The sequence below is a fragment of the Pristis pectinata genome, chromosome 12, assembly GCF_009764475.1.
Source record: "Pristis pectinata isolate sPriPec2 chromosome 12, sPriPec2.1.pri, whole genome shotgun sequence".
Lineage (NCBI taxonomy): Eukaryota > Metazoa > Chordata > Chondrichthyes > Rhinopristiformes > Pristidae > Pristis > Pristis pectinata.
In genome coordinates, this window is record NC_067416.1 from 50,534,465 (window position 1) to 50,561,770 (window position 27,306).

The 27,306-nt window shown below is 50.4% G+C and overlaps 1 protein-coding gene across 1 annotated transcript; it reads left to right on the forward strand.

The window, feature by feature from the left end:
• The first annotated feature begins 2,322 nt into the window (after positions 1-2,322).
• On the forward strand, positions 2,323-27,043 carry LOC127576631 (gastrula zinc finger protein XlCGF57.1-like). Its single transcript, XM_052027205.1, has 3 exons — positions 2,323-2,443; positions 6,633-8,592; positions 26,329-27,043. Exons 2-3 carry the CDS (start codon positions 7,645-7,647, stop codon positions 26,770-26,772), a joined length of 1,392 nt encoding a protein of 463 aa, XP_051883165.1. The 5' UTR covers positions 2,323-2,443; positions 6,633-7,644; the 3' UTR covers positions 26,773-27,043.
• Positions 27,044-27,306: the final 263 nt, after the last annotated feature.

Here is a 27,306-nt window from a genome sequence, read left to right on the forward strand (position 1 = left end):
CCCCTCTTTGTCTTCCCTCATTACTGTGGCCCCCTCCCTCCTTCTCTTTCCCCTCATGACCTGCCCATCACCTCCCTCTGGTTCCCCACTGCCTTCCCTTTATTCCGTGGTCCACTGCCCTCTCCTACCAGATTCCTCCCTCTTCAGCCCTTTGCCCCTTCTACCCATCACCTCTCAGCTTATGACATCTTCTCCCCCTCCCCCACCCACCTACCTTCCCCCTCTCACCTGGACTCACCTCTCCACTGCCTGCGTGTGCTCCTCCCCCTCCTCCCACCTTCTTATTCCGGCTTCTACCCTCTTCCCTTCCGGTCCTGATGAAGGGTCTCGGCCCGAAACATCGACTGTTTGTTTCCCTCCATGGACGCTGCCCGACCTGCTGAGTTCCTCCAGCACTTTTTGTGTGTTGCTCCAGATTCCAGCGTCTGCAGAATTTCTTGTGTCTCTGATCTGGATCCTGTTGTAACCTCAGACGACCTTCTTCACTGTCCACCTCACTAGAAATTTTGGTGTCATCCACAAACTTACCAACCACTGCACCTCCACCGTTACCCAAATCGTGAACGTAGATGGCAAACATGAGTGGGCCCAGCACTGATCCCTGTGGCACACCACTGGTCACAGGCCTCTGGTCTGAAAAACGCCCCTCCACTACCACCCCCCCCCCCCGTCTCCTTCCATCAAGGCAATTTAGTATCAGTTGGTTAGCTCACTTTGGATCCCATGTGATCTAACCTTCTGGATGAGCCTAGCGTGTGGGACCTTGTCAAAAGCCTTGCTTAAGATCCACATAGACAATGTCTATCACCCTGCCCTTGTCAATCCTCTTCATAGAACTCAGTTTAATCCATGAGACACCATTTCCCCACACACAAGGCTGTGCTGACTGTCCCTAACCGGTCCTTGCCTTTCCATATGCTGGTAAATCCTGTCCCTCAGAAGCCCCTGCAGAAACCTTTCCACCACTGACGTTTGGCTCACCGGCCTGGAGTTCCCCGGCTTGTCCCTGTGGCTCTTTTTAACCAAAGGCACAACATTAGCCACCCTCCAGTCTTCCGGTACCTCCCCTGTGGCTGAGGAAGATATAAAAATCTCTGCCAGGGCCCCTGAAATTTCTTCACTTGCTTCCCACAACATATACTTGGTTGGGCCCCAGGGATTTATCCACTGTTATTGTGCCTCAAGAACACCAACCTCCTCTTTCATCATGTTGACACATGTCAGGACATCACTGTTCTCTTCAAATTCCCCAGCTTCCATAACCTTCTCTACAGTACATACCATCAAGAATATTCATTTAACACCTCACCCATCTCCTGTGGCTCCTCACATAGATGACAACTCTAATCCATTCTCTCCCTAGTTAGCCTCTTGCTCTGAATATATTGTTGGGATCTCTCAGCATTTTTCTTCACCTTATTGACCAGTGAGAGGGGAGAAATTTAGAGGAGATCTGAGGGGCAACTTTCTCCACACAGAGGGTGATGTTTATCCGGAACAAGTGGGGGGAGGCAGATACAATTACAACAGCTAAAGGGCATTTGGACAGGTACTTGAAAAGGAGCGGGATATAGGCTAACGCGCGCAAATGGGATTAGTGTGGACAGGCACGAACGAGATGGGCCGAAGGGTCTGTTTCTGTGCTGTGCAACTCCTTGACCCTAACATTCTCAGAGTGCTCCGTGCAATTCCAGAGACCAGGAGAGGTCCAGCCTCCTCTTCTAGTGGTGAACATAGAACACGACAGCACAGTACAGGCCCTTCGGCCCACAATGTTGTGCCGACATTTTATCCTGCTCTAAGATCTATCTAACCCTTCCCTCCCACATAGCTCCCTATTTTTCTATCATTCATGTGTCTGTCTAAGAGTCTCTTAAATGTCAATGGTGCATTGATAAGTTGGCGCACTGCTTGAGGGAGAGCCTGCTCTCTGGAGTGGATCCCCACCAACTGTGGGAGAATTATTCCCAAGGTCCTAACCGACATTACTCTCACTGCTCGTTGCTCCTGCGGTCTGTTGTTGCAATAATGTCAGAACTATATGCTCACAGCGAGCCCTCACACACAGCAGCCTGACCAGGAAAGGATTTGCAATGGTGATTTGAGGAGTAAATGTCGGTTGGGACCATTGCAAATCCTTTCCTGTTCACACTGCTGTGTGTGAGGGCCCGCTGTGAGTACATAGTTCTGACATTATTGCATTAACAGACCGCAGCAGCGAGCAGCGGTGACAGGCGCTGTGCAAATGCAGGTTTGCGAGCAGGGAGATCGCCCAGGAGCCCAGGGCGCAGGCGCCAGGCCTCGGAGGTGACGTCAGCGGCGGCGCAGTCCGGCTCCGAGCGGAAGTTGAGCGGCGGGTCGGAGCCGAGCGGCGGGGCCGCGGGTTGAATCAACGCCGAGGCCGGGAGCGAGGAGCAGCCCCCGGCTGGGGGGCCGAGAACCGGTACGGGCGCCACCGACACCGCGGACAAGCCCTCCCCACACCCCCCCCCGTCCCTCACCGCCTACCCGGGGACTTCCCGCCCGACCACCGGCTTGAGAAATGCGGGGGACGGCGCATGCGCGTCGGTGGAGTAGAGCGGTTGCTGGCCTGTGTGGAATTCTGGGTAAAGGAGACGGCCATTGATCCCACTGTGGCCGGTCCACAGGCGGAAGGACTGGGGGGGGGGGGGGGGGGGGGCTGGTGGTGGAGCTTCCCAGACCCTGTCGAGCTTCCCAGACCCTGTCGAGCTTCCCAGACCCTGTCGAGCTTCCCAGACCCTGTCGAGCTCCCCAGACCCTGTCGAGCTCTCGATACCCAAATCTGGACAGGCAACGGCTGGAGCTGGAACTCAGACCGGGAGAGAAAAAGGGATCTGAGTCACAGAATCAGGTTTATTATCGCTGACATACGTGGTGAAATTAGTTGTTTTGCAGTAGCAGTACAGTTCAAAGACAAAATTACCATGAATTACAAAATAAATAAATAGTGCAAAACAAAAGGAACAATCAAGTAGTGTTCATGGGTTCATTCACAGCTCAGAAACCTGATGGTGGAGGGGAAGAAGCTGTTCCTAAAACACTGAGTGTGGGTCTTCAGGCTTCTGTAGCCTCCTTCCCAATGGCAGTAACGAGAAGTAGGCATGTCCTGGGTGGTGAGGGTCCTTGGTGATGGATGCTGCCTTCTTGAGGCACCGCCTCTTGAAGATGTCCTCGATGGCGGGGAGGGTTGTGCCCATGATGGAGCTGGCTGAGTCTACAACCCTCTGCAGCCCCTTTCGATCCTGCGCATTGGAGCCTCCATACCAGGCGGTGATGCAACCAGTCAAAATGCTCTCCATCACACATCTGTAGAAATTTGCAAGGGTCTTTGGTGACATCCCAAATCTCCACAAACTCCCAACAAAGCAGAGCTGCTGGCGTGCCTTCTTAGTGATTGCAACAATGTGCTGGGCCCAGGATAGATCCTCCGAGATGATGACGCCCAGGAACTTGAAGTTGCTCCGCCTTCCCACCGCTGACCCCTCAATGAGGACTGGTGTGTGTTCTCCTGACTTCCATTACACTCCCTGTAAATAAGGGGGGAAAAAAAAACTTCTGACCTTGGTGCTCATCGTAACAGATGACGTGAGAACAATTGTGAATTGTAAATTTTAATCATCTTTTTTCTTTGGTAGGTAAATTGACCACCGTAAGTTACCCCTAGTATGTAGGTGAGCAGTGAATGAGAGTGTGGGGAGAATAACACAGGATTAACATATATTTAACTTGTGTGATTGGCATGGACTTGAGTAAAAGAGCCTTTTTCTGTGTTGTATCCCTCTATGTCTCTAACATTGATGACAAGAAGGTTGACAAATTTTTTTAGTTTGTTTGGTATTGTAACTAGAATAGAAAAGGGTGGAGATAAGTGTACCTGCAGCTTCAGAAGGGCTTTGAAAAGTGAGGCACAAGGTTATCAAACAAATTTAAAGCACAAGGAATTGGAGGTGGTACACCAGTGTAAATTGAGGATTGCATAACAGACATAGATCAGAAGATTAGGAATAAATGGGTTATTTCTAGGTTGGGAAGCTGTACGTAAGAAATAGGAGCAGGAGTCGGCCATCTGGCCCGTTGAACCTGCTCCGCCATTCAATAAGGTCACGGCTGATCTGGCCGTGGACTCAGATCCACCTACCTGCCTTTTTCCCATAACCCTTAATTCCCTCACTATGCAAGAATGTCTCTAACTGTCTTAAATATATTTAATGAGGGAGCCTCCACTGCTTCCCTGGGCAGAGAATTCCACAGATGGGAAAAGGAGTTTCTCCTCATCTCTGTCCTAAATCTGCTTCCCTGAATCTTGAGGCCATGTCCCCGAGTTCTCGTCTCACCTACCGTGGAAGCAACCTTCCTGTAACTATTGACGGGCTGTAAGGGTTGGAGGTGGGGCCCCAGCTGTTCGCAAACCATTCTCAGTGATTTAGGACCGAGTGTCGTGTATCCATACGTGCTGAAGGCACAGAGCAGGGTGTAGTGATGGGGATGTAGAAAGGCTTCGTGGGCAGAGAGAGACAGGATAAGTGCATGGGTGAGAATATGGTGAATGAAATATAACGTAGGAAAAGTGAGCTCATCCAGTTTGGGGGAATAAATATTGGAGTGAACCATAGAACAGTACAGCACAACACAGGCCCTTCGGCCGGTTCACCTAAGACTATCTAACTCCTTCCTTCCACATATCCTCCTATTTTAAATTCCTCCATATGCTTATCTAACAATCTCTTGAATGCGACCAAAGTACCTGCCTCCACCACCGCCCCAGGCAGTGCATTCCATGCCCCAAGTGGATTACTTCTTAAATGGCCAGGGATTAGAATACGTGTTTTCTTCAGAGGGAGCTGGGAGTGCTTGTCCACGAGTCACTGCAAGTGAGTGTACAGGTGCAGCAAGCAGTTAAGCTGACAGAACGTGTTGCAGAAGAATTTGAATGGAAGAATAAAGACACCTGGTGTGAAAGTCGATCCGTGCTGTAATAAAGCAGACAACAGCAGAACCAAGGAGCGTACAATTAATGCTTTATTATTTAATGCCAGCGAGAGTGAGGGATACAGAGAAAGAGTAAACAGTGTAACCCGAGCTCTGTACTGATCCCCACTCAAAGATTTACAGGTTTGTGTCCCTCCTTTTCTACTTAATTTAAAGATGCCTACGTGCAGAGCTGCACGTACTTGGGCAGTTGCTTACAGCAAACCTTTAGCAAAACAAGATCTGCCTTAAGCACTTCTCTGTTTCACCCAAGCACATGCACATCTTGCAGAAATAACTATAGACATGCCCTGGTTGAAGCAATAACAGCCGCACACCATTAACCCTTACATTCCCAGTTATCTTTCACACTAGCTATAAAGGGTCCTGGTTAAAACAGCCTCTGCACGCCAGTGTGATCTCCATCCCTACTTGTAGTGGGAGTCCACCTGAGGGAGCCCTGGAGTTCCAGTCTTGAGTACATTTAAGACAAGGATCAATGGATTTCAAGATGCCTGGAACTTGTTGCCAGGGGAAATGGTGAAGCAGATAGTGCCAGCAGTCTTGAAGAGGCATTCAGACAGACAATGAAAGGCAGGGAATGGAGGGATACCAATCACATGCAGGCAGGTGGGATTAGTTTGGAATGGCATCGTGGCCGGCACGGACGTTGTGGGCTGAAGGGCCTGTTTCTGTGCTTTATTGTTCTGTGTTCTGTATTAATGGAACCAAAAGAAATGGGGCTGGTGCAGGGAAGCGGCACCGAGGGGAGAGGTCAGCCGTGACTTTGAAATGGAAAGGGCTGAGTATCACACTGCCACTTGTCCCGATCTCCTCTGTAGAAACAGCTCGTCGGTTTGAACATCTCTGTCCAGTCTCTGCTCATTGGTGAACCTCACTGGCTGCCCCAGTCACTCCAGATAATTGGAGTCCCCATGGCATTACAGTTGTGGTAAAATCTCAACGGCCCCTCTGTGTCCTTCCGAATGGACCGACTGAGACCCAATCAGTGATTCCTAAGGGTTTAGCATCACCTCCTTACTTTCCTGCTATAATATTGAGTCAGCTGTGGTCTGGTGTGTCTCACTCTTGCCGGTGGAGCAGAGGTAGAGGGGTCAGATCTCACTGCACCAACTTAAACACGTGTCCTGGTGCTCATCGATGGAGCACTGCACTTCTGGGGCAATGTCCGGAAGAAGAACCGGGGAGTTTGCCCCCGACCAATAATTTCTCCCTGACGATCCACAGATCACTTGCTCATTATCACACTGGTTTTTCATGTAGGACCTCACTGTGTAGAAGTTCACTTCCTTGGCTCCCGTACAGTACGAAAGTCTATCGATATCATGGTTGAATATATTCGATGACTCGGCCTCCGTTGCTACCTCGGGCAGAGAATTCCAAAGGTTTGTGTGACAAGGGATTTCTAACCCTTCATCTCGTGGCCTTTGATCTGAGTGTGAGCTCATTGACCACTCTGCCAAGTCTTCTACTCAAGTCTCTGGAGTTGGACGCAAGCCCCTGACGTCTGACTCGGAGGCAGGAGAGCTGTCAACTGAGTCACGACTGACCAAGAGAGATTAAAATGATGTTCTCAGTTACTGCCCTGTACTTATTGATGATTTTTGTACCTTTTATCCAAGGTGGAGGAATTGCGAATGGGAATCTCAGGCGTGATAGCACATAGGGTCAGCAGCCTCGCCCAGTTCACCAGCACCTGGATATCATCCGCCTTTGAATATGGAAGGAGAAACGCTTGTCCATTTGACTTCAGACCACAGGCAGTGAGACTCCCACGAAGGGCTGTTGCGGAGCACAGACTGTGGCACGGCTGGAGAGACATCGCAGGCACGGTGGTGTAGTGGTTAGCGTAACGCTTTACAGCACCAGCGACCCGGGTTCAATTCCCGCCGCTGTCTGTAAGGAGTTTGTACGTTCTCCCAGTGTGTCTGAGTGGGTTTCCTTCGGGTGCTCTGGTTTCCTCCCACATTCCAAAGACGTACGGGTTAGGAAGTTGTGGGCGTGCTATGTTGGCGCCGGAAGCGTGGCGACACTTGTTGGGCTGCCCCCAGAACACTCTATGCAAAGGATGCATTTCACTGTGTGTTTCGATGTACATGTGACGTACAGTGGGGAACTGAGAAAGCACATATGTGAGGTCAGGAACCAAATCACAGAGAAGCCACGTGATTTTTCTGCAAGCCTGTGAAGGGGTGGGCAGCGATCACTTCAGCGCAGGTTGGGAAAGAAACGCTCATTGCAACTGGGAACCTGTGCGACACATCTGGGGGAAGGTGACTTCACCTGATGCGTGACTGGGAATGTGTCCACAACATCCTTGCACCAGTGAAACCACTTCATTGTTCTGACTGAGAGAAACTTCAAGTGATCTGTTGCCCCGATAACATTCAGATGTTTTTCACCTGTTTGAGCAAATTAATTCAATCAGTCATCTTTTTCACCGACTGACCAGTGAGTTTGCGGGGAGAAATATCATTACCTTGCCTCAGGGATTCACTCAGTCAGTGGACCTGATGAGATACCAGCGAGCTCACACTGGTGAGAGGCCTTTCACAGTGGAAGGGGATTCATTCAGTCAGCCCACCTCCTGACACATCAGATCACGGAACGAACTCCAAGCGATCCAGTGACCTGATGAAACGTCAGCGAGTCCACCCCGGGGAGAGGCCGTTCACCTGCTCTCATTGCGGGAAGGGGTTCACGAATTCTTTCAATCTGCAGCGGCACCAGCGAGTCCACACAGGGGAGCGGCCATTCATCTGTCGTCAGTGTGGGGAGGGATTCACTCAGTCAACCCACCTACTGATCCACCAGCGGGTTCACACCAGGGAGAAACGTTTCACCTGCTCCGAGTGCGGGAAGGGATTCACTCAATCCTCCAGCCTGGTGATACACCAGCAAGTTCACACTGGGGAGAGGCTGTTCACCTGCTCCGAGTGCGGGAAGGGATTCGCCCAGTCATCCAAACTGCTGGCTCACCAGCGGGTCCACACCGGGGAGAGGCCGTTCATCTGCTCTGCCTGCGGGAAGGGGTTCACCCAGTCATCCCACCTCCTGACGCACCTGCGAATCCACACCGGGGAGAGGCCGTTCACCTGCTCCGAGTGCGGGAAGGGGTTCAGTCGCTCGTCCAGCCTGCGAACCCACCTGCGAGTTCACACCGGGGAGAAGCCCTTCACCTGCTTTGAGTGCGGGAAGGGATTTACTCGGACAGCCAACCTGCTGGCGCACCAACGCGTTCACACTGGAGAGAGCCTGCTGTTCATCTGCTCCGAGTGTGGGAAGGGGTTCAGCCGCTCATCCAACCTGCTAATACACCAGAAAATTCACACTGGGGAGAGGCCGTTCACCTGCCCCGAGTGCGGGAAGGGATTCACTCGCTCATCTGACCTTCTAACGCACCAGCGAATTCACACCGGGGAGAGGCCATTCACCTGCTCCGAGTGCGGGAAGGGGTTCACTCGCTCGTCCGACCTGCTGATGCACCAGCGAGTTCACACCGGGGAGAAACCGTTCACCTGCCCTGAGTGCGGGAGCAAATTTGCTCGGTCGTCCCACCTCATGAGACATCGACGGATTCACATTGAAGTGAAGGTTTAAATATGCGGTACATATGTGGGGCATTTAAACCCTGAAGCTGCTGAGACACCAGTGAGTTCACAAGTGACTGCAGGCGTTGATTCTGTGGTTATTGATGCTGTTGATCACATCCAGGTTCGGACCCTGGTTATTGGGCACATTTGGGGTTGTTTCCCCCTGTAATTGGAGGCACGTTTGTATTCTGGGTCAATTATAAATAAATCTGTTCTGTTTGAATGCGCTGGGCTTGAGGAGGATGTAAAGAGACTGGATACGGACAAGCTGAAGGGACGGGCAACAACATGACAGATGGAGGAAGATGTGGGGAAATGGGAGGTCATCGACCTCAGTGGGAAACTCCTGATGTTAAAGGGATCCCGGGATGTCGGACGGGAGGGAAATGATGTCCGGTCACCGTCAGCCGTGACCTTGCTGATTGGTGGGGCAGGTGGGAGAGGCCGAAGGGCCTTCACCTGTTGTACGACGGTCACACAGAGCAGGGAGCACAACCCACTGAGGGTCGGGCAGCATCCGTGGAGGCAGAAGGTGCGAGTCAACATCCTAGGTCTCCGGAGGCAGGGTCTCGACCCGAAACGTCGGCTCGCACCTCTTGCCTCCACAGATGCTGCTCGACCTGCTGAGTTCTTCCGGCGTTCTGTTTGTTATTCCCAGTTCCAGCATCCGGATCAACTGGGGAAGTGGACAAAGACGGGCTGGGAGGGGTTCGGACAAGTGCAAAGAATTGTATTTTGGGAAGTTAAAGCAGGACAGGACTTGCCCAGTAAATGGCAGGGCCCTGGAGAGTGTTGTAGAACAGGGAGACCCAGGGCTACGTGTACAGCGTTCCCTGAGAGTAGCGATACGGGAAGACGGTGCGAAGAAGGTGTTTGGTTGCTTTCATCAGTCAAGGCACTGAGAACGTGAGTTGGAACATCATGTTACGGCTGTGCACGGTGTTGGTGAGACCTCACCTGGAGTAATGTGAGCAGTTCTGGTCACCCAGCTGTAGGAAGGGTGTCAGGAAGCAGGAAAGGGTGCAAACAAGGATGATACCAGGACTGGAGGGCTTCAAGAGACGGGATAGGCTGGAAGTTTTTTTTCCCCTGGTGCGTAGGAGGTTGAGGGGTGACTTTAGAGGTTTATGAACTCACGAGGGGCAGAGATAAAGTGGATGGTGACAGTCATTTTCCCAGGGTAGGGGAGTGTAAAACCAGAGGGCAGAGGTTTAAGGTGAGAGGGAAAGATTGAATGGGCAGGTTTTTCACACAGAGGGTGGTGGGTCTGTGGAACGAGCTGCCAGAGGTGGTGGTGGGGTGGATACAATGACAACACTTAAAGGACCCTTGGATGGGTTCACAGAGAGGGAACGGTTCACAACGATATGGGTCGAATGCAGGCAAATCAGACGAGCTCAAGTAAGCACCTTGGTCAGCACGGACAAGTTGGGCCGAAGGGCCTGCTTCCGTGTTGTATAACCCCATGACTCTGTCTGCTGTCTCTTGTGTCTCCACACAGCCCACTGCGATGGGACTGAGGCAGGACCAGGAGGGTCTTCACCCTGACGTTGGGGGGGGGGGTGTGTGCTCCTCCTGCTGGCCTCAGCCTGCCCCGCTCAGTGTGGCCACAGACTGTCTGCTCCCTCAGTGCTCGGCCTCCGTGTGTTCTGCCTCCCTCAGCGCCTCCTGCTGTGACCCTCTGTATTGTGGAGGGTCGTGGCTGTCACGTGACAGCACTGCCCCCTACCTGGTCGGCAGACACACCACTGCCAATCAAGGTTTGGCCCCGCCCCACCCATCAGCGCACACCGGGCCATTGGCCTTTGTAATCGATTAGTCCTTGCTGGCACTGGGCCATTGGCCTTTTTAAATTTACCTGGGCTGGACCCCCCAGACCTCCAGCACTATAAAGAGCGCCACATGTGCTTGGCTCAGCCTCTTTTATCTCCGAGGGATGACCCTGCTTCACTCCAGGCCAAGCATTGTGAAACGGTGCTGGAGAAATCATTGGTGAATTGTGCGCTGTTTAAAAGGGGTGGGAGCATTCTAGTTGGTATCCCTGGTAGCAGAGAGCTGTGCCTGCACTGAGTCAAGGGGTGGCAGGTATTGTATTGTTTTTCCTTGATTGTCTGTATCTAGTTCATTGTGTGTGTGTGTGTATATTTTACCCGTTGTGATTTTCCCACGCTCGCAATAAACTGCGTGCGTGTGTGTGTTATTCCCGTTACCCCTTTCCCGTGTTTGTCTTTTGTAAATAAATCATTTATCTCTTAGACTGTGTTCAGAGTCCTCATCCTCTGAGACCTTGAACCTGTTTCACATCACCCTCCCACCCCCCACCTCGCTGCAGTGGGGTGGGGACACTCACGGCTCAGGACTACATCAGGGCAGTGGGGGAGTGGGACCCCCCCCCCCCCCCACACACAGGAGGGTGGTCCTGCCCCGCTCTCCCCTCCCCTCCCTGCCAGCCTGTCACACAGCTGCTCCGTGGCTGCTCCGGGAGAGAAGGGACGGACACAGGATGGAAACAGGCCCTTCGGCCCATCACCTCTGCACTGACCAGCAACCACCCATCTACACTGATCCCCAGTTTATTCTCCTCGCAGGTTCTCCCGCTCACCCACACACTTGGGGGGGGGGTGCAATTTACAGCGGCCAGTTACCCCACAGACCCCCATGCCTTTTGGGACGTGGGAGGAGACCAGAGCACCCTGAGGAAACCCCACAGGGAGAACGTGCAAACTCCACACAGACAGCGCCCGAGGTAGGGATCGAGTCGCAGAGTCGGACAGCACAGTTGGACCTGGTTTGGCCCACCGTATCATTCCCAACCTCTTGCCCATCTCCACCAATCCGAATTAGGTCCGTTTTCCTCCTAAAACCTGTCTGAAAGCCTCTTAAACATATTCATTGTATCTGATTCCTCCTCCTCCAGCAACAAGTTCCAGGTATCAGCCCCGCTCTGTGTACACACAAGACCATAGCACAGGATCAGGACCTCCCACCTATCACGTCTGCGCCCACCGTGACAATCTAGCCGATCCCCTCTGCCCCCACGCGGCCCGTTCCCCCTCCCATTCACGTGCCTCTGTTCCTGCTTCCAGCAGCTCCCCCAGCAGTGCGTTCCAGGCACCTACCATTCGGTTTTCTTTTTACTACCTCGATTTAATAACACACGGAATGATCTGTCCGGAGGGCACACAAATCAAAAGCTTTTCACTGTATCTTGGTACACGTGACAATAACAGTAAACCAATACCAACTCTCTGTGTGTAAAAAAGAAAACCTGTCTCGCGAATCTCCTTTAAACTCCCTCTCCACAGACCCACCACCCTGTGTGGAAAAACCTGCCCATTAAATCTTTCCCCTCTCACCTTAAACCTATGCCCTCTAGTTTTATACTCCCCTACCCTGGGAAAATGACATCCAGCTTATCTCTGCCTCTCATGAGTAAAGTCACACCTCAACCTTCTACGCTCCAGGGAAAAAAAGCCCCCTCTCACCTTAATCCTAAGACCTCCCCCACCCACCTACCTTCCCCCTCTCACCTGGGGCACCTCTCCCCTGCCTGCGTGTGCTCCTCCCCTTCCCCCCACCTTCTTATTCTGCTTCTGCCCTCTTCCTTTCCAGTCCTGGTGAAGGGTCTTGGCCCGGAACGTCGACTGTTTATTTCCCTCCATGGATGCCCCCTGACCTACTGAGTTGCTCCAGCACTTTGTGTGCATTACCTCCCAGCACCTGCATATCGGGAAGCTCGGCAGGGTCTCACTGCAAATGCAGGCTCGCAGCACCCCGCCTGCATTTGCAGTGTCAGTCCGCGGTGGAATTAATAGCTGCTTTGTTACCCAAGATCCCATGCAGCCCCGGCATCGCTCCACTGGCAATGGTCCCAGTGAATGTGTACGCACTCTCTGGAACTCACAATTTAACTTGGGCTGGATAAACCCGGAAAACCCCTATGGGCCGATTGTGGAGGGATGGGGCCAGGGCTACGCCGATGTAGTGGGCTGCAGTGTTTCTAGATTGTCTCTGGCCAGGGGCTGCCTCCTTGGCTTCTGCCACATTCCAGTGTTTTGAGCATGGAAACGTTTTCAGCAGTCCAGATAGGTGATTAAATGGATGGAGTTTTTGTGTGATATAATTTGATAAAGCAGATGGAATACAATGTTATGCACTTTGGGAGGCAGAATAAACATAGAAAACCTACAGCACAATTCAGGCCCTTCGGCCCACAAAGTTGTGCCGAACAGCATTTAAGAGGTGTCTAAACAAGTACTTGAATTGTCTTGACCTCAATGCACTGTGTAAAGAATTGATCTGTACAATCGGTATGCAAGACAAGTTTTTCACTGTACCTTGGTACATGTGGCAATAATAAACCAATTTACCTTGGCAATGAAGGCCACGAGCCAGGTGCTAGAAGATGAGATTGATATGGATGGGTGCCCACTGGTCAGCATGGACGTGTCGGGCCGAAAGGCCCTTTTCCATTGCTGTATGGCTCAATGACTCAATGTCCCTACCTTAGAAATTACTAGGCTTACCCATAGCCCTCTATTTTTCTAAGCTCCATGTACATATCCAAAAGTCTCTTAAAAGACCCTATCGTATCCGCCTCCGCCATCGTTGCCGGCAGCCCGTTCCACGCGCTCACCACTCTCCGAGTAAAAAACTTACCCCTGACATCTCCGCTGTACCCACTCCCCAGCACCTTAAACCTATGTCCTCTTGTGGCCACCATTCAGCCCTGGGGAAAAGCCTCTGACTATCCACACGATCAGTGCCTCTCATCATCTTATACACCTCTATCAGGTCACCCCTCATCCTCCGTCGCTCCAAGGAGAAAAGGCCGATTTCACTCAACCTGCTTTCATGAGGCATGCTCCCCAATCCAGAAAACATCCTTGTAAATCGCCTCTGCACCCTCTCTATGGCTTCTACATCCTTCCTGTAGTGAGGCGACCGGAACTGAGCACAGTATTCCAAGTGGGGTCTGACCAGGGTCCTATATAGCTGCAGCATTACCTCTCGGCTCTTAAATTCAATTCCAATAAAGGTGTAGACTATTTTCTGAATGGGGAGAGAATTCAGAAATCGGAGGTGCAAAGGGACTTGAGAGTTGTCGTTCGGGATTCCCTTGAGGTTAACTTGCAGGTTGAGTCAGTAGTAAGGAAGGTAAATCCATTTCGAGAGGACTGGAATATAGAAGCAAGGATGCACTACCGAGGCTTTATAAGGCGTTGGTCAGACTGCATTTGGAATATTGTGAGCAATTTTGGGTCCCGTATCTAAGGAAAGATGTGCTGGCCCTGGAGAGGGTCCAGAGGATGCTCACCAGAATGATCCCAGGAATGAATTAACATAGCAGTGTTTGATGTCTCTGGGCCTGTATTCAATGAAATTCCCAAGGATGAAAGGGGGAATCTCACTGAAACCGACTGGATACTGAAATGCCTGGATAGAGTGGATGTGGAGGGGGTGTTTCCATCAGTGGGAGAGTCTAGGATTCGAGGGCACAGCCTCAGAATAAAGGGACATCCCTTTAAAACTGAGATGAGGAGGAACTTCTTCAGCCAGAGGGTGGTGAATCTGTGGAATTTGTCGCCACAGAGGGCTGTGGAGGCCAAGTCATTGGGTATATTTAAGGCAGAGATTACTAGGTTCTTGCTTGGGAAGGGGGTTAACAGTTATGGGGAGAAGGCAGCAGAATGGAGATTGATAAAAAAAATCAGCCATGATTGAATGGCAGAGCAGACCCAGTGGACCAAATGGCCTGATTCTGCTCCCATGTCTTCTGGTCTTACAGTCGAAAAGACCAACGAGTTCAGACGGGAGAAATCGGCACAGAGCCTGGGAAGAAATTCACCAAATCAACCATATTGCTGAGACACCAGTGAGTTCATTCACCCTCTCCGAATGTGGGAAGGGGTTCAATTTCTCAATTTTCCCACTTGCCACAGCTGTGAATTCACACTGGAGAGAGGCTGTTCACCTGCAGGGAGTGTGAAGAGGGATCCACAGTGGGGAGGTTGTTTAAATATGTCAGGTGCGGAATATTTAAAGCACCACATCCGGTGAGACATCAGCGATGGGTTCGATTCTGCAGTTGTTGCTGTGGCTCGTGGCACAGCACGTCGAGAGACCTGTTTCTGATAAATGGTGTCCTAATCATCACTGTCATGGAGTCATGTTCCAGAGTATTGTTAAACCAATGACATGACTTGGTGTTAACATGGAGCACGATCAAAAAGCAGAACACAGTGGTCAATTAAGTCAAAAATGATGCCAGCTGCAGAGAAAGACTGAGGAAGGAATGTTCAGAACTTGTGGACTGTGAGCCTCCGACAATGAACTGGGAGCAGGATGTTCATTAAACCTGTAAGCAATGTGTTAACAAGGGACTGTTCAAGTGAATTAGTAGTCACAAAAACTCTGGGGAATTAGAAGTCCTGATCGCTGGAGCAGAGACATTTGTGGCAGAGTAGAAGTCTGGTCTTGTTAAAGTCCCAGTGAGTTATTTTGTGTCCACCAGATATGTTCTGCCCAGGGACCAACAGGAGGGACTGAAGTGGGGGCCAGGGGCTTAATGACGAGGCCCTGATGGGACAGGTGACTAAATACTGGCTCTGGAAATGATGGCTCAACAGCCCAAATCTAATTTTTTTTTAAATTTTGTAAATAAATGTGTTCTGTATGTATCGATTTAACAACTAGAAAGACAAACCCATTCAGGGAAGCACAATGTTCACTGTTACACAGAGGAAGGGGATCAGGAAAACTGAAGGCCAGACAAGAGGGTTGACGTAACGGGAGGATATCTGCTGTATAATTCAGTCAGTAATGTGAGTGACTATTGTGAGTGAAAGGAGAAAGATAAGACCTGTAATTATGTGCTGCAAAGTCTGCCTCATTGAGAAGCCCCTCAAGAACCACCAGCACCACAAGTGCTTCGAGAGGCTGGTCATGGCCCGCATCAACTCCAGCCTCCCAGACAACCTCGACCTTCTGCAATTCGCCTATCGCCGGAATGGGTCTACAGTGGACGCCATCTCCCTGGCCCTACACTCAGGTCTGGAGCATCTGGACAGTAAAGACACCTACGTTAGACTATTGTTTATTGACTACAGCTCTGCCTTCAATACAATAATCCCAAGCAAACTTGTCACCAAACTCCGAGACCTAGGACTCAACACCTCCCTCTGTAACTGGATCCTTGACTTTCTAACCAACAGACCGCAATCAGTGAGGATAGGCAGCAATACCTCCGGCACGATTATTGTCAACACTGGTGCCCCACAAGGCTGCATCCTCAGCCCTCTACTCCCTATACACTCATGACTGTGTGGCCAGATTCTGCAGATGATACCACCATTGTAGGCTGTATCTGAAACAGCGATGAGTTGGCGTACAGGAAGGAGATAGAGAGCTTAGTGGAATGGTGTCATGACAACAACCTTCCCCTCAATGTCAACAAAATAAAAGAGCTGGTCATTGACTTCAGGAAATGGGGCGGTGTACATGCATCTGTCTACATCAATGGTGCTGAGGTCAAGACGGTTGAGAGCTTCAAGTTCCTGGGAGTGAAAATCAACAGCCTGTCCTGGTTGAATCACGTAGGTGCCACGGCCAAGAAAGCTCATCAGCGCCTCTACTTCCTCAGGAGGCTAAAGAAATTCGGTATGTCCCCTTTGGCACTCACCAACTTTTATCGATGCACCAGTGAACGTATCCTATCTGGATGTATCACGGCTTGGTACGGCAACTGCTCTGGCCAGGACCGCAAGAAACTGCAGAGAGTTGTGGACACAGCCCAGCGCATCACAGACACCAGCCTCCCCTCCTTGGACTCTGTCTTTACCTCTCACTGCCTTGGTGAAGCAGCCAGCATAATCAAAGACCCCACCCACCCGGGTCATTCTCTCTCCTCTCCCATCAGGTAGAAGATACAGGAGCCTGAGGGCACGTACCACCAGGCTTAAGGACAGCTTCTACCCCACTGTGATAAGACTATTGAACGGTTCCCTTTCATGATGAGATGGTCTATAACCTCATGATCTACCTTGTTGTGACCTTGCACCTTATTGCACTGCACTTTCTCTGTAGCTGTGACACTTTACTCTGTACTGTTATTGTTTTTACCTGCACTACCTCAATGCACTCTGTACTAACCCAATGTAACTGCACTGTGTAATGAATTGACCTGTATGATCGGTATGCAAGACAAGTTTTTCACTGCACCTTGGTACAAGTGACAATAATAAAACAATACCAATACCACTCACAGAACATTACAACAAACACCTCACAGTGACATGTTTTTATGGCAACTTTGATGTTTGACAATGACAGCATCAGCTGCCATTGAAGAACTGGTGTGTTGAGGCATTACATCAATCACCCCCACTGATGGGACATAACAACCACAACTTGCTTTGGTGCAGCAAAACCTGGCAATAAGGGGATGTTATATCATGAGACAACATTGACCACGGCAACTATTTGCGTTTGTCAGGCGTAAGTGTAGTGGTCCACACAGACAGACCACTGCAACAACAACTTGTCGCCCAACAAACACGCTGACAGCTGACACTAAAATGAGACACAAGATACTTCAGATGCTGGAACGTGGTGCTGCCTGACCCACTGAGTTCCTCCAGCTTTTTGTGTGTTGACCATCCCAAGACAGGTTATTACAACAACTCACATTGTTGGGGCTTTACAGCCACATTGCATTGATGGGTTTTGCAACAGGAAATAGCATCAACAATTCTTTACAACTGGCACTGAAGGGGCATTTCACCAACATTCCCGCTGGTCGGATATTAGAACAGTTCACCATCAGGGCATCAGAACCACAACTGGCACTGGCTGAAGTGATAGAGCATTAACAGCGACTGGCAATAATATCATGAGTGGTGTCGTTACAACCTCGCACTCACTGTCAGCAAGACCAAGCAACTGATTGTGGACTTCGGGAAGGGGAAGTCAGAAGAACACGCACCATGGGTCAGCGGTGGAGAGGGTGAGCAGCTTCAAGTTCCTGGGCGTCAACGTCTCAGAGGATCTATCCTGGGCCCAACACATCGATGCAATCACGAAGAAGGCACGCCAGCGGCTCTACATCATTGGAAGTTTGAGGAGATTTGGTGCATCATCAAAGACTCTTGCACACTTCTACAGATGTACGGTGGAGAGCATTCTGACTGGTTGCATCACCGCCCGATATGGAGGCTCCAATGTGCAGGATCGCAAGAGGCTGCAGAGGGTTGTAGACTCAGCCAGCTCCATCACGGGCACAACCCTCCCCGCCATCGAGGACATCTTCAAGAGGCGGTGCCTCAGGAAGGCGGCACCCATCACTAAGGACCCTCACCACCCGGGACATGCCCTCTTCTTGTTACTGCCGTCGAGGAGGAGGTACAGGAGCCTGAAGACCCACACTCAACATTTTAGGAATGGCTTCTTCCCCTCCGCCATCAGATTTTTGAATGGTTCATGAACACTGCCTCGTTATTCCTCTTTTGCACTATTTGGTTAGTTTTGTAACTCAGTAATTTTTACGTCTTTAGGTCTTGCACTGTACTGCTGCTCCAAAGCAATAAGTTTCACAACATACGTCAGTGATAATAAACCTGATTCTGATTCCTCAGCCCACAATCTCTACCGTGTCTCCCCAGCCTGATATCAGACATCAGTAGATTTTTGGACAGTCAGAACCAAGGGATATGGAGCTGTGAGGGACTTGCAGGTATGATGCGGGGTTAAGGATCAGCCAATGTCTTATGGAATGGCAGAGCAGATGTGCGGGACCTACTCTGATGTGGACCTCTGTTCTCCTCCATTTACGGCCTTCAGTGCTCAGTTGATTTCAATGGTTCTACCAAACTCTGGAACTCTCTCCCTCCGTTGACCTTCAGCAGTTTTTATAGATGCACCATAAAAAGCATCCCGTCCAGATGCATGACAGCTTGGTACGGCAGCTGCTCTGCCCGGGACCACAAGAAACCACGGAGAGTTGTGGACACAGCCCAGCGTGTCACAGAAACCAGCCTCCCCTCCATGGACTCTGTCTACACTTCTCACTGCCTCAGAAAAGCAGCCAACATAATCAAACACCCCATCCACCCCGGACATCCGCTCTTCTTACCCCCCCCCCCCCCCCCTCGGGCAGAAGATACAAAAGCCTGAAAGCATGTACCACCAGGCTCAAGGACAGCTTCTATCCCGCTGTTATAAGACGATTGAATGGAACTCTTGTAGGTTGAAGATGAACTCTTGACCTTTATCCCTTGGAGCTTAGGAGAATGAGGGGTGACCTCATAGAAGTTTATAAAATCATTAGTGGTGTGGATAAGGTAGGCGGTAACAGTCTTTTCCCCAGGGTTGGGGAGTCCACAACTAGAGGGCACAGATACAGGATAAAGAGGGGAGAGATTCAAAAGAGTCCTGAGAGGTAACTTCTTTACACAGGGGCTGGTGAGTGCCAGGAATGAGCTGCCAGAGGAAGTGGTCGAGGGGGGTAAAATTGCAACATTTGGATAGGGGTACATGGAGGGCAACTGGGACTAGCAGGGAGGATGCTGTGGTCGGCAATGGACCAGTTGGGCCGAAGGGCCTGTTTCCGTGCTGTATTACTCTCTGACCTTGACTTGTCTTTGACTCACGATCTACCTCATCATGGCCCCTGCCCCTTATTGTCTGCCTGCTCCGCACTTCCTCTGTAACTATATTCTGCATTCTGTTCTGCACTATATTCTGCATTCTGTTCCTGCTTTCCCCTTGTACTACCTCAAAAGTACTTATGTTTTTGAAATGATCTGTATGGATATCACACAAAACTAAGTTTTTCACTGTATCTCGGCATACGTGACAATAATAAACTAATACCCATACCAACTTTCTGTCTGTTTCTCTCTCTCAAATTGCTCATTCAAACCATTGCCCCCCCCCCACCCCCCAGTTTTCCTTATTTATCTGTGAGCCTTAAGTTTCAAATGCAAATGTTGTCTGTTCTGCCTCAGGGAGGTAATTTCAAACTTCGGTGTGACTGACAGGCACTGAGAGACATAGACACGAGTGAGAGTGTCCCAGAGCACTGACTGTGAGAAGAGGTTCACTCATTTCCACAGCAGGAAGGAAAATGCAGGACAGGGCTCTGCGTGTGGACGAGGCTTCAGTCAACAGCCCAGCCTGTGGAAAGGTGTGTGAGCAGACTCGAAGGGGGAGCAGTTGCTGCCTCCGTTCCTCACACCCGGGGCCGAACCGTCCTGCTTCTGGTAGTCGCTGGGGGGCAGGTCTGCTTCTGCTGACTGGCACCTCCGGTGGCTTTGCTGACATCGAGGGGACGCTTTTCAAGGGCAGCGACGCAGACCTCCGCCGAAATGAGCAGCCAAGCACCTTGTGGGATCCCACCGATGGACATTCAAGGTCCGGACCCATGAGGCCCACGGCTCAACAGCAGAAGAAACTGTTCAAGGTTCAAGATGTTTATTGTTAAATAAGTAGAATCTCTAACTAGCACTGTTTACCCATCCTCTGGGGAAACAATACTGTCCAGGCCCAGAGAGCCTATTGTTGACCTAAGACTGCAACCTAATCAGAAGAAACAACACTGTCTACGTTCAGCTAAACGTCCAGCCGTCTTACCTGATCAATGCAGTTGTGAAAACTTCACATGCAGATGAGGTCGTTACTGGATGACTGGCAAAGAAAAAAAAAACGAAATAAATATCAGAAAGCATTAGGGTGGGGAGCTGTTACAGAGATGAGGACATCGACTCCACGCCCCAGCCTCGACCCGAGGAGCATCTCTTCCCAGAGCCTTCCCTTCTGCGACGGGCGACTTGTTCGTCTGCAACTCATTGGTGTGTTCATCTGGCTTGTAAGAAGTGTACTTGTGTTTGGAAATTCTTTGTAGAATTACAATCTCTGTTGGAATGTATGTGCCCCATTTAAAGAAAATAACTGTGTTTAATCTGGGTCGTTAGCTGGAAGGTTCTCCTTGGTTCGGAGGGGGTCCCACCGCTCGAAATAGTGATTACCCCTTCAGAAAAGAGACTGAATTAGTCTTTGCACTCTAGGTTGATACAGTATAATCTCCCTAAAGTGAGGGTACTGATAGACATCTATAACTAATAAGAATTAAGGTCTTGACTTGAGTTTAGGACTCTAGAACGGGTACACTCAATACCATCACAGTTTCTGATGTTGTGGTCTCGGTTCGGATAATACTGATAGGGCGCTTTCTGAGGCCGAGGGGCTTCTGGTTAATACTGGCTGCCATTGAACGTACCACAATGCTCGCTTCGCGGCCTGAGATTATTTCTGCTGGTTTTTACAGCTGGCATAGAGTTTTTGAATTCTGGGCACTGATTCGGACTTTTGTTGCTCGTCACACCCGGTGTTAAACCTGTATTTCTGTGCGCTGTTGCGGTTCCTTTCTGAAACAAACGTACAATCAGCAATAAAAAGCCGGAGGAACTCAACAGGCCAGGCGATATCTGTGGAGCGAAGTGGACCGTCCAGATGAAGGGTCTCGACCCGAAACGTTCGGCTGTCTATTTCCCTCCATAGTTGCTGCCCTGACCCGTTGAGTTCCCCCAGCTTTTTGTGTGTTGCTCCAGATTCCAGCGTCTGCAGAATCTCTTATTCCTCAACTCTGATTCTCTCTCCCTCTCTCTCTCTCTCTCCCTCTCTCCACACAGATGCTGCCTGACCCGCCGATTTTCCTCCAGCTCTTTGTGTGTTGCCCCAGATTCCAGCAACCGCAGAACCTCTCGTGTTTCCATTAAAGGTCGGCACGGGGTCCGGACCCGGGAGTCGCAGCGTCGGGGAGAGACGGGGAGGGAGCTCGTCGGAGCCCGAGCTGAACCCGGGTTTCAAACGGCAGAGGCTGTGGGGAGGCTGAGGGTGTGAGGGGCGGGGAGTGGGGGTTTAAGCTCCGGTGGGGCGGTGGGCAGGACCGTCCCGGAACCGGTCTGTAGGATCCCGGGAGACAAGGCGATAAACAGGGGAGAGTCCAGCTTCAGACGAGCTCGCCACTGATGTGTGACCCGGGATCCCGCCCCCCCCCCCCCCCCCGTTGGTATTGGTATTGGTATAGGACAGTGTGATCCCGCCGGGTAGCTGGTCGCCCCTTTGATTTGCTGCTGGTGGTGGGAGCAGACGGGGGTCAGGGTCACAGGGGTGTACACGGCCTGGGTGGGCGGGGTCAGTGTCCCCACTGTAATTGGTCGATGTAAATCATGGTTCGGTTTTGGAAGGTTCTGATTGGCTGAACTCCTGTCCCAGCCTCTTTGACGCCGGTGGGGAGGAAAGAAGGGAGAACCCCCCCCCCCCCCCCCACCCCCCAGGCAAGGGAGTTGCACCGAGACGCGGGTCTGGGAACTTCGCCAGCGAGGCAAACAGCAGCCAGAGCAGCGGGGAGGATGGGCGGCTGGAGGATCTCACGGGACACCCCGACCGATCCAAAGTTGTCCGGGGCACTGAGGCCGCGGGTGGTGCTGCGGAGACTGCGATTCCCAGCCCGGGAGCACAGGTAATGAAACACACGCCGGGCTCTTGTCCACAGCCGCTCGGACACTGGAATGGGTCAGATGTTTGGTGCCGCGGAATAAAGCGTCAGTGTGGGTCAACTTCGCGCTTGTGAGTTGGTACAAAACCCAGAAACCGGTCGGGGTAAACTAGGGGAGACGGTTAGTGTGAGGCAGAGAGGGTAAGTTCACTGTTGTTGATCCTGTCATCGGCAAACTTGAAGATCGAGTTGGCGCTGGACCTGGCCACACAGTCAGGGGGGTACACAGGGAGTAGAGTCTGGTGATATTGAGTTCTAGAGTCCTTAAGTCAAGACCTTTATTACAGGTGTCTATCAGCACCCTCACTACCGGGAGATTATACTGTATCAACCTATAGTTGAAAGACTAATTTAGTCGCTTTTCTGAAGGAGTTTAGCTGTCAATAACCAGTATTTCGAGCGGTGGGTCTGTGATGGATTTTCACTCTCCAGGGTCAGGAGGTTTGCTGACCTCAGCTTTTCAGCACAGCAGAAGAAACTGTTCAAGGTTCAAGATGTTCATTGTTAATTTTTAACTCGTGCTATGTAGCCATCCTCCTGAGAAACAATTCTGCCCAGGGTCAGAAGGCCTATTGTTGACTTAACCGAGACTGCAACCTAATCAGAAGAAAGCATTGTCTTATGTTCAACTAAGGGTCCCGCCATCTGACCTGCTGAATGAAAATGAGGCCGTTACTAGATGACTGTCAAAAAAAATCAGAAAGCATTAGGGTGGGGAGCTGTTACAGAGATGAAGATATAGACTCCACTCCTCAGCCTTGAACCGAGAAGGATCCCTTCCCAGAGTCTTCCTTCTGCGACAGGCGACTTGTTCATTGGTGTGTTCTTCTGGTTTGTAGGAAGTGTACTCGTGTTTGGAAATTCTTTGTAGAATTATATTCTGTAGTACTCTATGATGCCCTATTTGATTTGATTAAAAATAATCTCTGTTAGAAGTTACTCCTCAAAATAAATTAAAACAAAATAACTGTGTTTAATCTGCTTCGTTAGCTGGAAGATTCGGATCAGATTATTAGTCACATGTACATCGAAACACACAGTGAAATGCATCTTTTGCACAGAGTGTTCTTGGGGCAGCCCACAAGTGTCGCCACGCTTCCGGTGCCAACATAGCGCACCCACAACTTCCCAACCCGTACATCTTTGGAATGTGGGAGGAACTACAGCGCCAGCGACGCGGGTTCAATTCCGGCCGCTGTCTGTAAGGAGTTTGTACGTTCTCCCCGTGTCTAGTTGGGAGGGGGGACCCACCGCTCGAAATAGTGATTATCGACAGCTAAACCCCTTCAGAAAATAGACTAAAGTAGTTAACTAAATTGGCAGGGAGGAGGTCCAGGAGCCTGAGGACCCACACTCAATGTTTTAGGAACAGCTTCTTCCCCTCTGCCATCAGATTTCTGAACAGTCCATGAACCCATGAACACTGCCTCGTTATTCCTCTTTTGCAGTATTTATTTAGTTTTGTAATTTACAGTAACTTTTATGTCTTGCACCGTACTGCTGCCACAAAACAAATTTCACGACATATGTCAGTGATAATAATCCTGATTCTGAATCAGTATAATCTCCCTAGAGTAAGGGTATTGATAGATACATCTAACAACAAGACTTAATGTTTTGGCTTAGGTTTAGGACTGAGAGGACGGGTACACTCAATATCATCACGGGTCCCCTCTTCCAACCAAGGAGGAGATGCTTCCAAATAACAAAGCAGACTTTTCCCCAGGGCGACAATGGTTAACACGAGGGGGCATAATTTTAAGGTGATTGGAGGAAGGTATAAGGGGGATGTCAGAGGTAGGTTTTTTACACCGAGAGTGGTGGGTGCGTGGAACGCACTGCCAGCAGAGGTTGTGGGGGCAGATACATCAGGGACATTTAAGAGACACTTAGATTGACACATGAATGATAGAGAAATGGAGGACTATGTGGGAGGAAGGGTTAGATAGATAGGATAAAATGTCAGCACAACATAGTGGGCTGAAGGGCCTGTACCGTGCTATAGGGTTCTATATTCTAAACACAGTTATTTTCTTCAAATGGGGCACATTCATTCGAGGAGTAACTTCTAACAGAGATTATAATTCTACAAAGAATTTCCAAACACAGTACAATTCCTACAATCTAGAAAAACGGACCAATGAGTTGCAGACGAACAAGTCGACCATCACAAAAAAAAAGGCTCTGGGAAGAGATCCTTCTCTGGTCAAGGCTGGGGAGTGGACTCTTCATCTCTGTAACTCCTCCCCACCTGAATGACTTCTAATGTTTATACCTTTCTTTGCCGGTCATCTAGTGAGGACCTCATCTGCATGTGATGTTTTCACAACTGCATTACTTGGGTCCGATGGCAGGAGCCTTAGGTTAACATAGACAATGCTGTTGCTTCTGACTGGTTGCAGTCTCAGTTAAGTCAACAACAGGCTTTCTGAGCCCGGGCAGAATTGTTTCTCAAGAGGATGGGTAAATAGTATTAGTTAAAGATTAACAATAAACATCTTGAACCTTGAACAGTTTCTTCTGCTGTGCTAAAAAGCTGAAGTTAGCAAAAAATACTCCCTGACCCTGGATAGTGAATATCCATCGCAGGGGACTGAACACACAACCGTGGGGAACACCTGCAATTGAAGGGTCAGGGTGCATGAAGTTAAGTCCAGTGCTAGCCGACAGAGGTCTGCCAGTCAGAAAGTCTGGAAGACAGTCGCAGATGGGGGCCTCCAAGACCAAGGTCCAAGGGTTTAGAGCTGCTGTCAGTGCTTAGCATCCTGATATATGCATTCTTATCGTTGAGGTGATCCAGACTGAATGTAGTGCAAAGGAGAAGGTGTCCTCTGCAGACCCAATTTTCCTGTATACCAATTTGCAGAGGGTCTTGATTGACTGAGAGGTTGGCGTGATGTGGTCCATTGTCATTGGTATTGGTTTATTATTATTGTCACTTGTACCGAGGTACAGTGAAAAACTTGTCTTGCATACCGTTCGTACAGGGTCAATTCATTACACAGTGCATTGAGGTAGTACAGGGTGAAACAAAAGAGAGTGCAAAGTAAAGTGTCACAGCTACAGGGAAGTGCAGTGCAGGTAGACAATAAGGTGCAAGGTCACAACAAGGTAGATTGTGAGGTTATAGACCATCTCATCATATAAGGGAACCGTTCAATAGTCTTATCACAGTGGGATAGAAGCTGTTCTTGAACCTGGTGGTACGTGCCCTCAGGGTCCTGTATCTTCTGCCTGCTGGGAGAGGGGAGAAGAGAGAATGACCCGGGTGGGTGGGGACTTTGATTATGCTGGCTGCTTCACCAAGACAGCGAGAGGTATAGACAGGGTCCACGGAGGGGAGGCTGGTTTCCGTGATGTGCTGAGCTGTGTCCACAACTCTCAGCAGTTTATTGCGGTCCCGAGCAGAGCAGTTGCCGTACCAAGCCATGATACATCCCGATAGGACGCTTTCTACGGTGCATTGATAAAAGCACCTCAAAGTCTCTCAAAGCACCTCAATATGGTCAATGTTAGAGTCACTGGCTGATAGTCATTGAGGCTGAACATCACATTTCTTGGGGACTGGAAGGATGAAGGCTTCCTTGAAGCAGATGGGGACAGTAGACCGTTGAACTGAGAGGTTGAAGATGTCAGCTAAGACAGCGGCCAGGTGATTAGCGCACGATTCCAGAACATCCAGAGGAGCTGCATCATTACCAGAGATCAGCCCTGATTTTGGTTCTAGCCTGTGATGTTATTCAGGCCCTACCACAGGGTATCTGCCTGATTCTTGCACCTGGTGTCCCTGATAGCTTTACAGAGATCGTAGTTGGCTCTCCTGCACAGTGTGAGGTCGCCGCTCCCGAAAGTGAACCGGTTGGGCTTTATGATGAACCACCGATACACAATTTTCCAAATTTCACAACCTGCCTTTCTTCCTCGTTTTGCTTTTCTCTCCCCTTTTCCCTTCTCCCCTCCCTTCCTGTTCTAAATTCATTTCGCAGGGTCTCAGCCATGAACGGAATTTCAAACCAAACAACACATCAAGATTCTGAGTGTGGGCGAGGCTTCAGCCCAGCGTCTGGACTGTGGAGACACCGGCACGTCCGGGAGAAACGGTGGGAGTGTGAGGACTGCAGGAAGGGATTCAGTTACCCGTCCCAACTGGAAGCTCATCGCCGCATTCACACCGGGGAGAGGCCGTTCACCTGCTCTGAGTGCGGAAAAGGATTCTCTCATTTATCCAACCTGATGAGACACCAGGTAGTTCACACTGGGGAGAGGCTGTTCACCTGCCCTGTGTGTGGACAGTCATTTTCTTTGTTATCTAGCCTGACGAGGCACCAGCGAGTCCACACCGGGGAGAGACGGTTCCTCTGTTCTCAGTGTGGGAAGGGATTCTTTCACACGTCTAGCCTGCGGGCACACAGGCGTGTTCACACTGGGGAGAGGCCGTACACCTGCTCCGATTGCGGAAAAGGCTTCTCGCATTCATCCAGCCTGTGGAATCACCAGCGAGTTCACTCTGGGGAGAGGCCGTTTGTCTGCTCTCTGTGCGGGAAGGGATTCATTCGGTCTAACGTGCTAATAAAACACCAGCATGTTCACACTCGGGAGGCATCGCTCCCTTAGGAGTGGGAAGGGATCGGCTCGGTCATCCAGCAGGAAGACGCACCAGTAAATTCATTCAGTGGCGAAGCCGTTCGCCCGCTCCGAGTGCGGGGAGGGATTCTCTCTGTCAGCCGGTCTGTGGAATCACCAGCGAGCCCACAAGTGACTGCAGGAGCTGGATTCTCCTGTTGTTACTTCTGATAATATACCCAGGGTTGGACTGTGTTCACTGGCCCAGCCTGGGCTCCTTCTGCTGATGTCTATAGTCCCTATAACTGGGGTAGATTTAATGTTCTTGACTAACAATAAATAAATCATCTTGATCTTGAACACAGTGTTTTGTCTATTTAATGGCTGGTGTTATACTTAGATATTTAATGGAAGATTTGAATGTAGTTTTTGTGGCTTTTCTTGAAGGTAACTGATGGGCAGAATCCATTGATGTTTTAGGCAGAAAATCCTTCATCTGAACTGGGGGATGAGAAATAAAGTCGTTAGTTTCGAATTGCAGGGATTGTGAGGGAGTGGCGGATGGGACGAAAGGGATATCTGTCA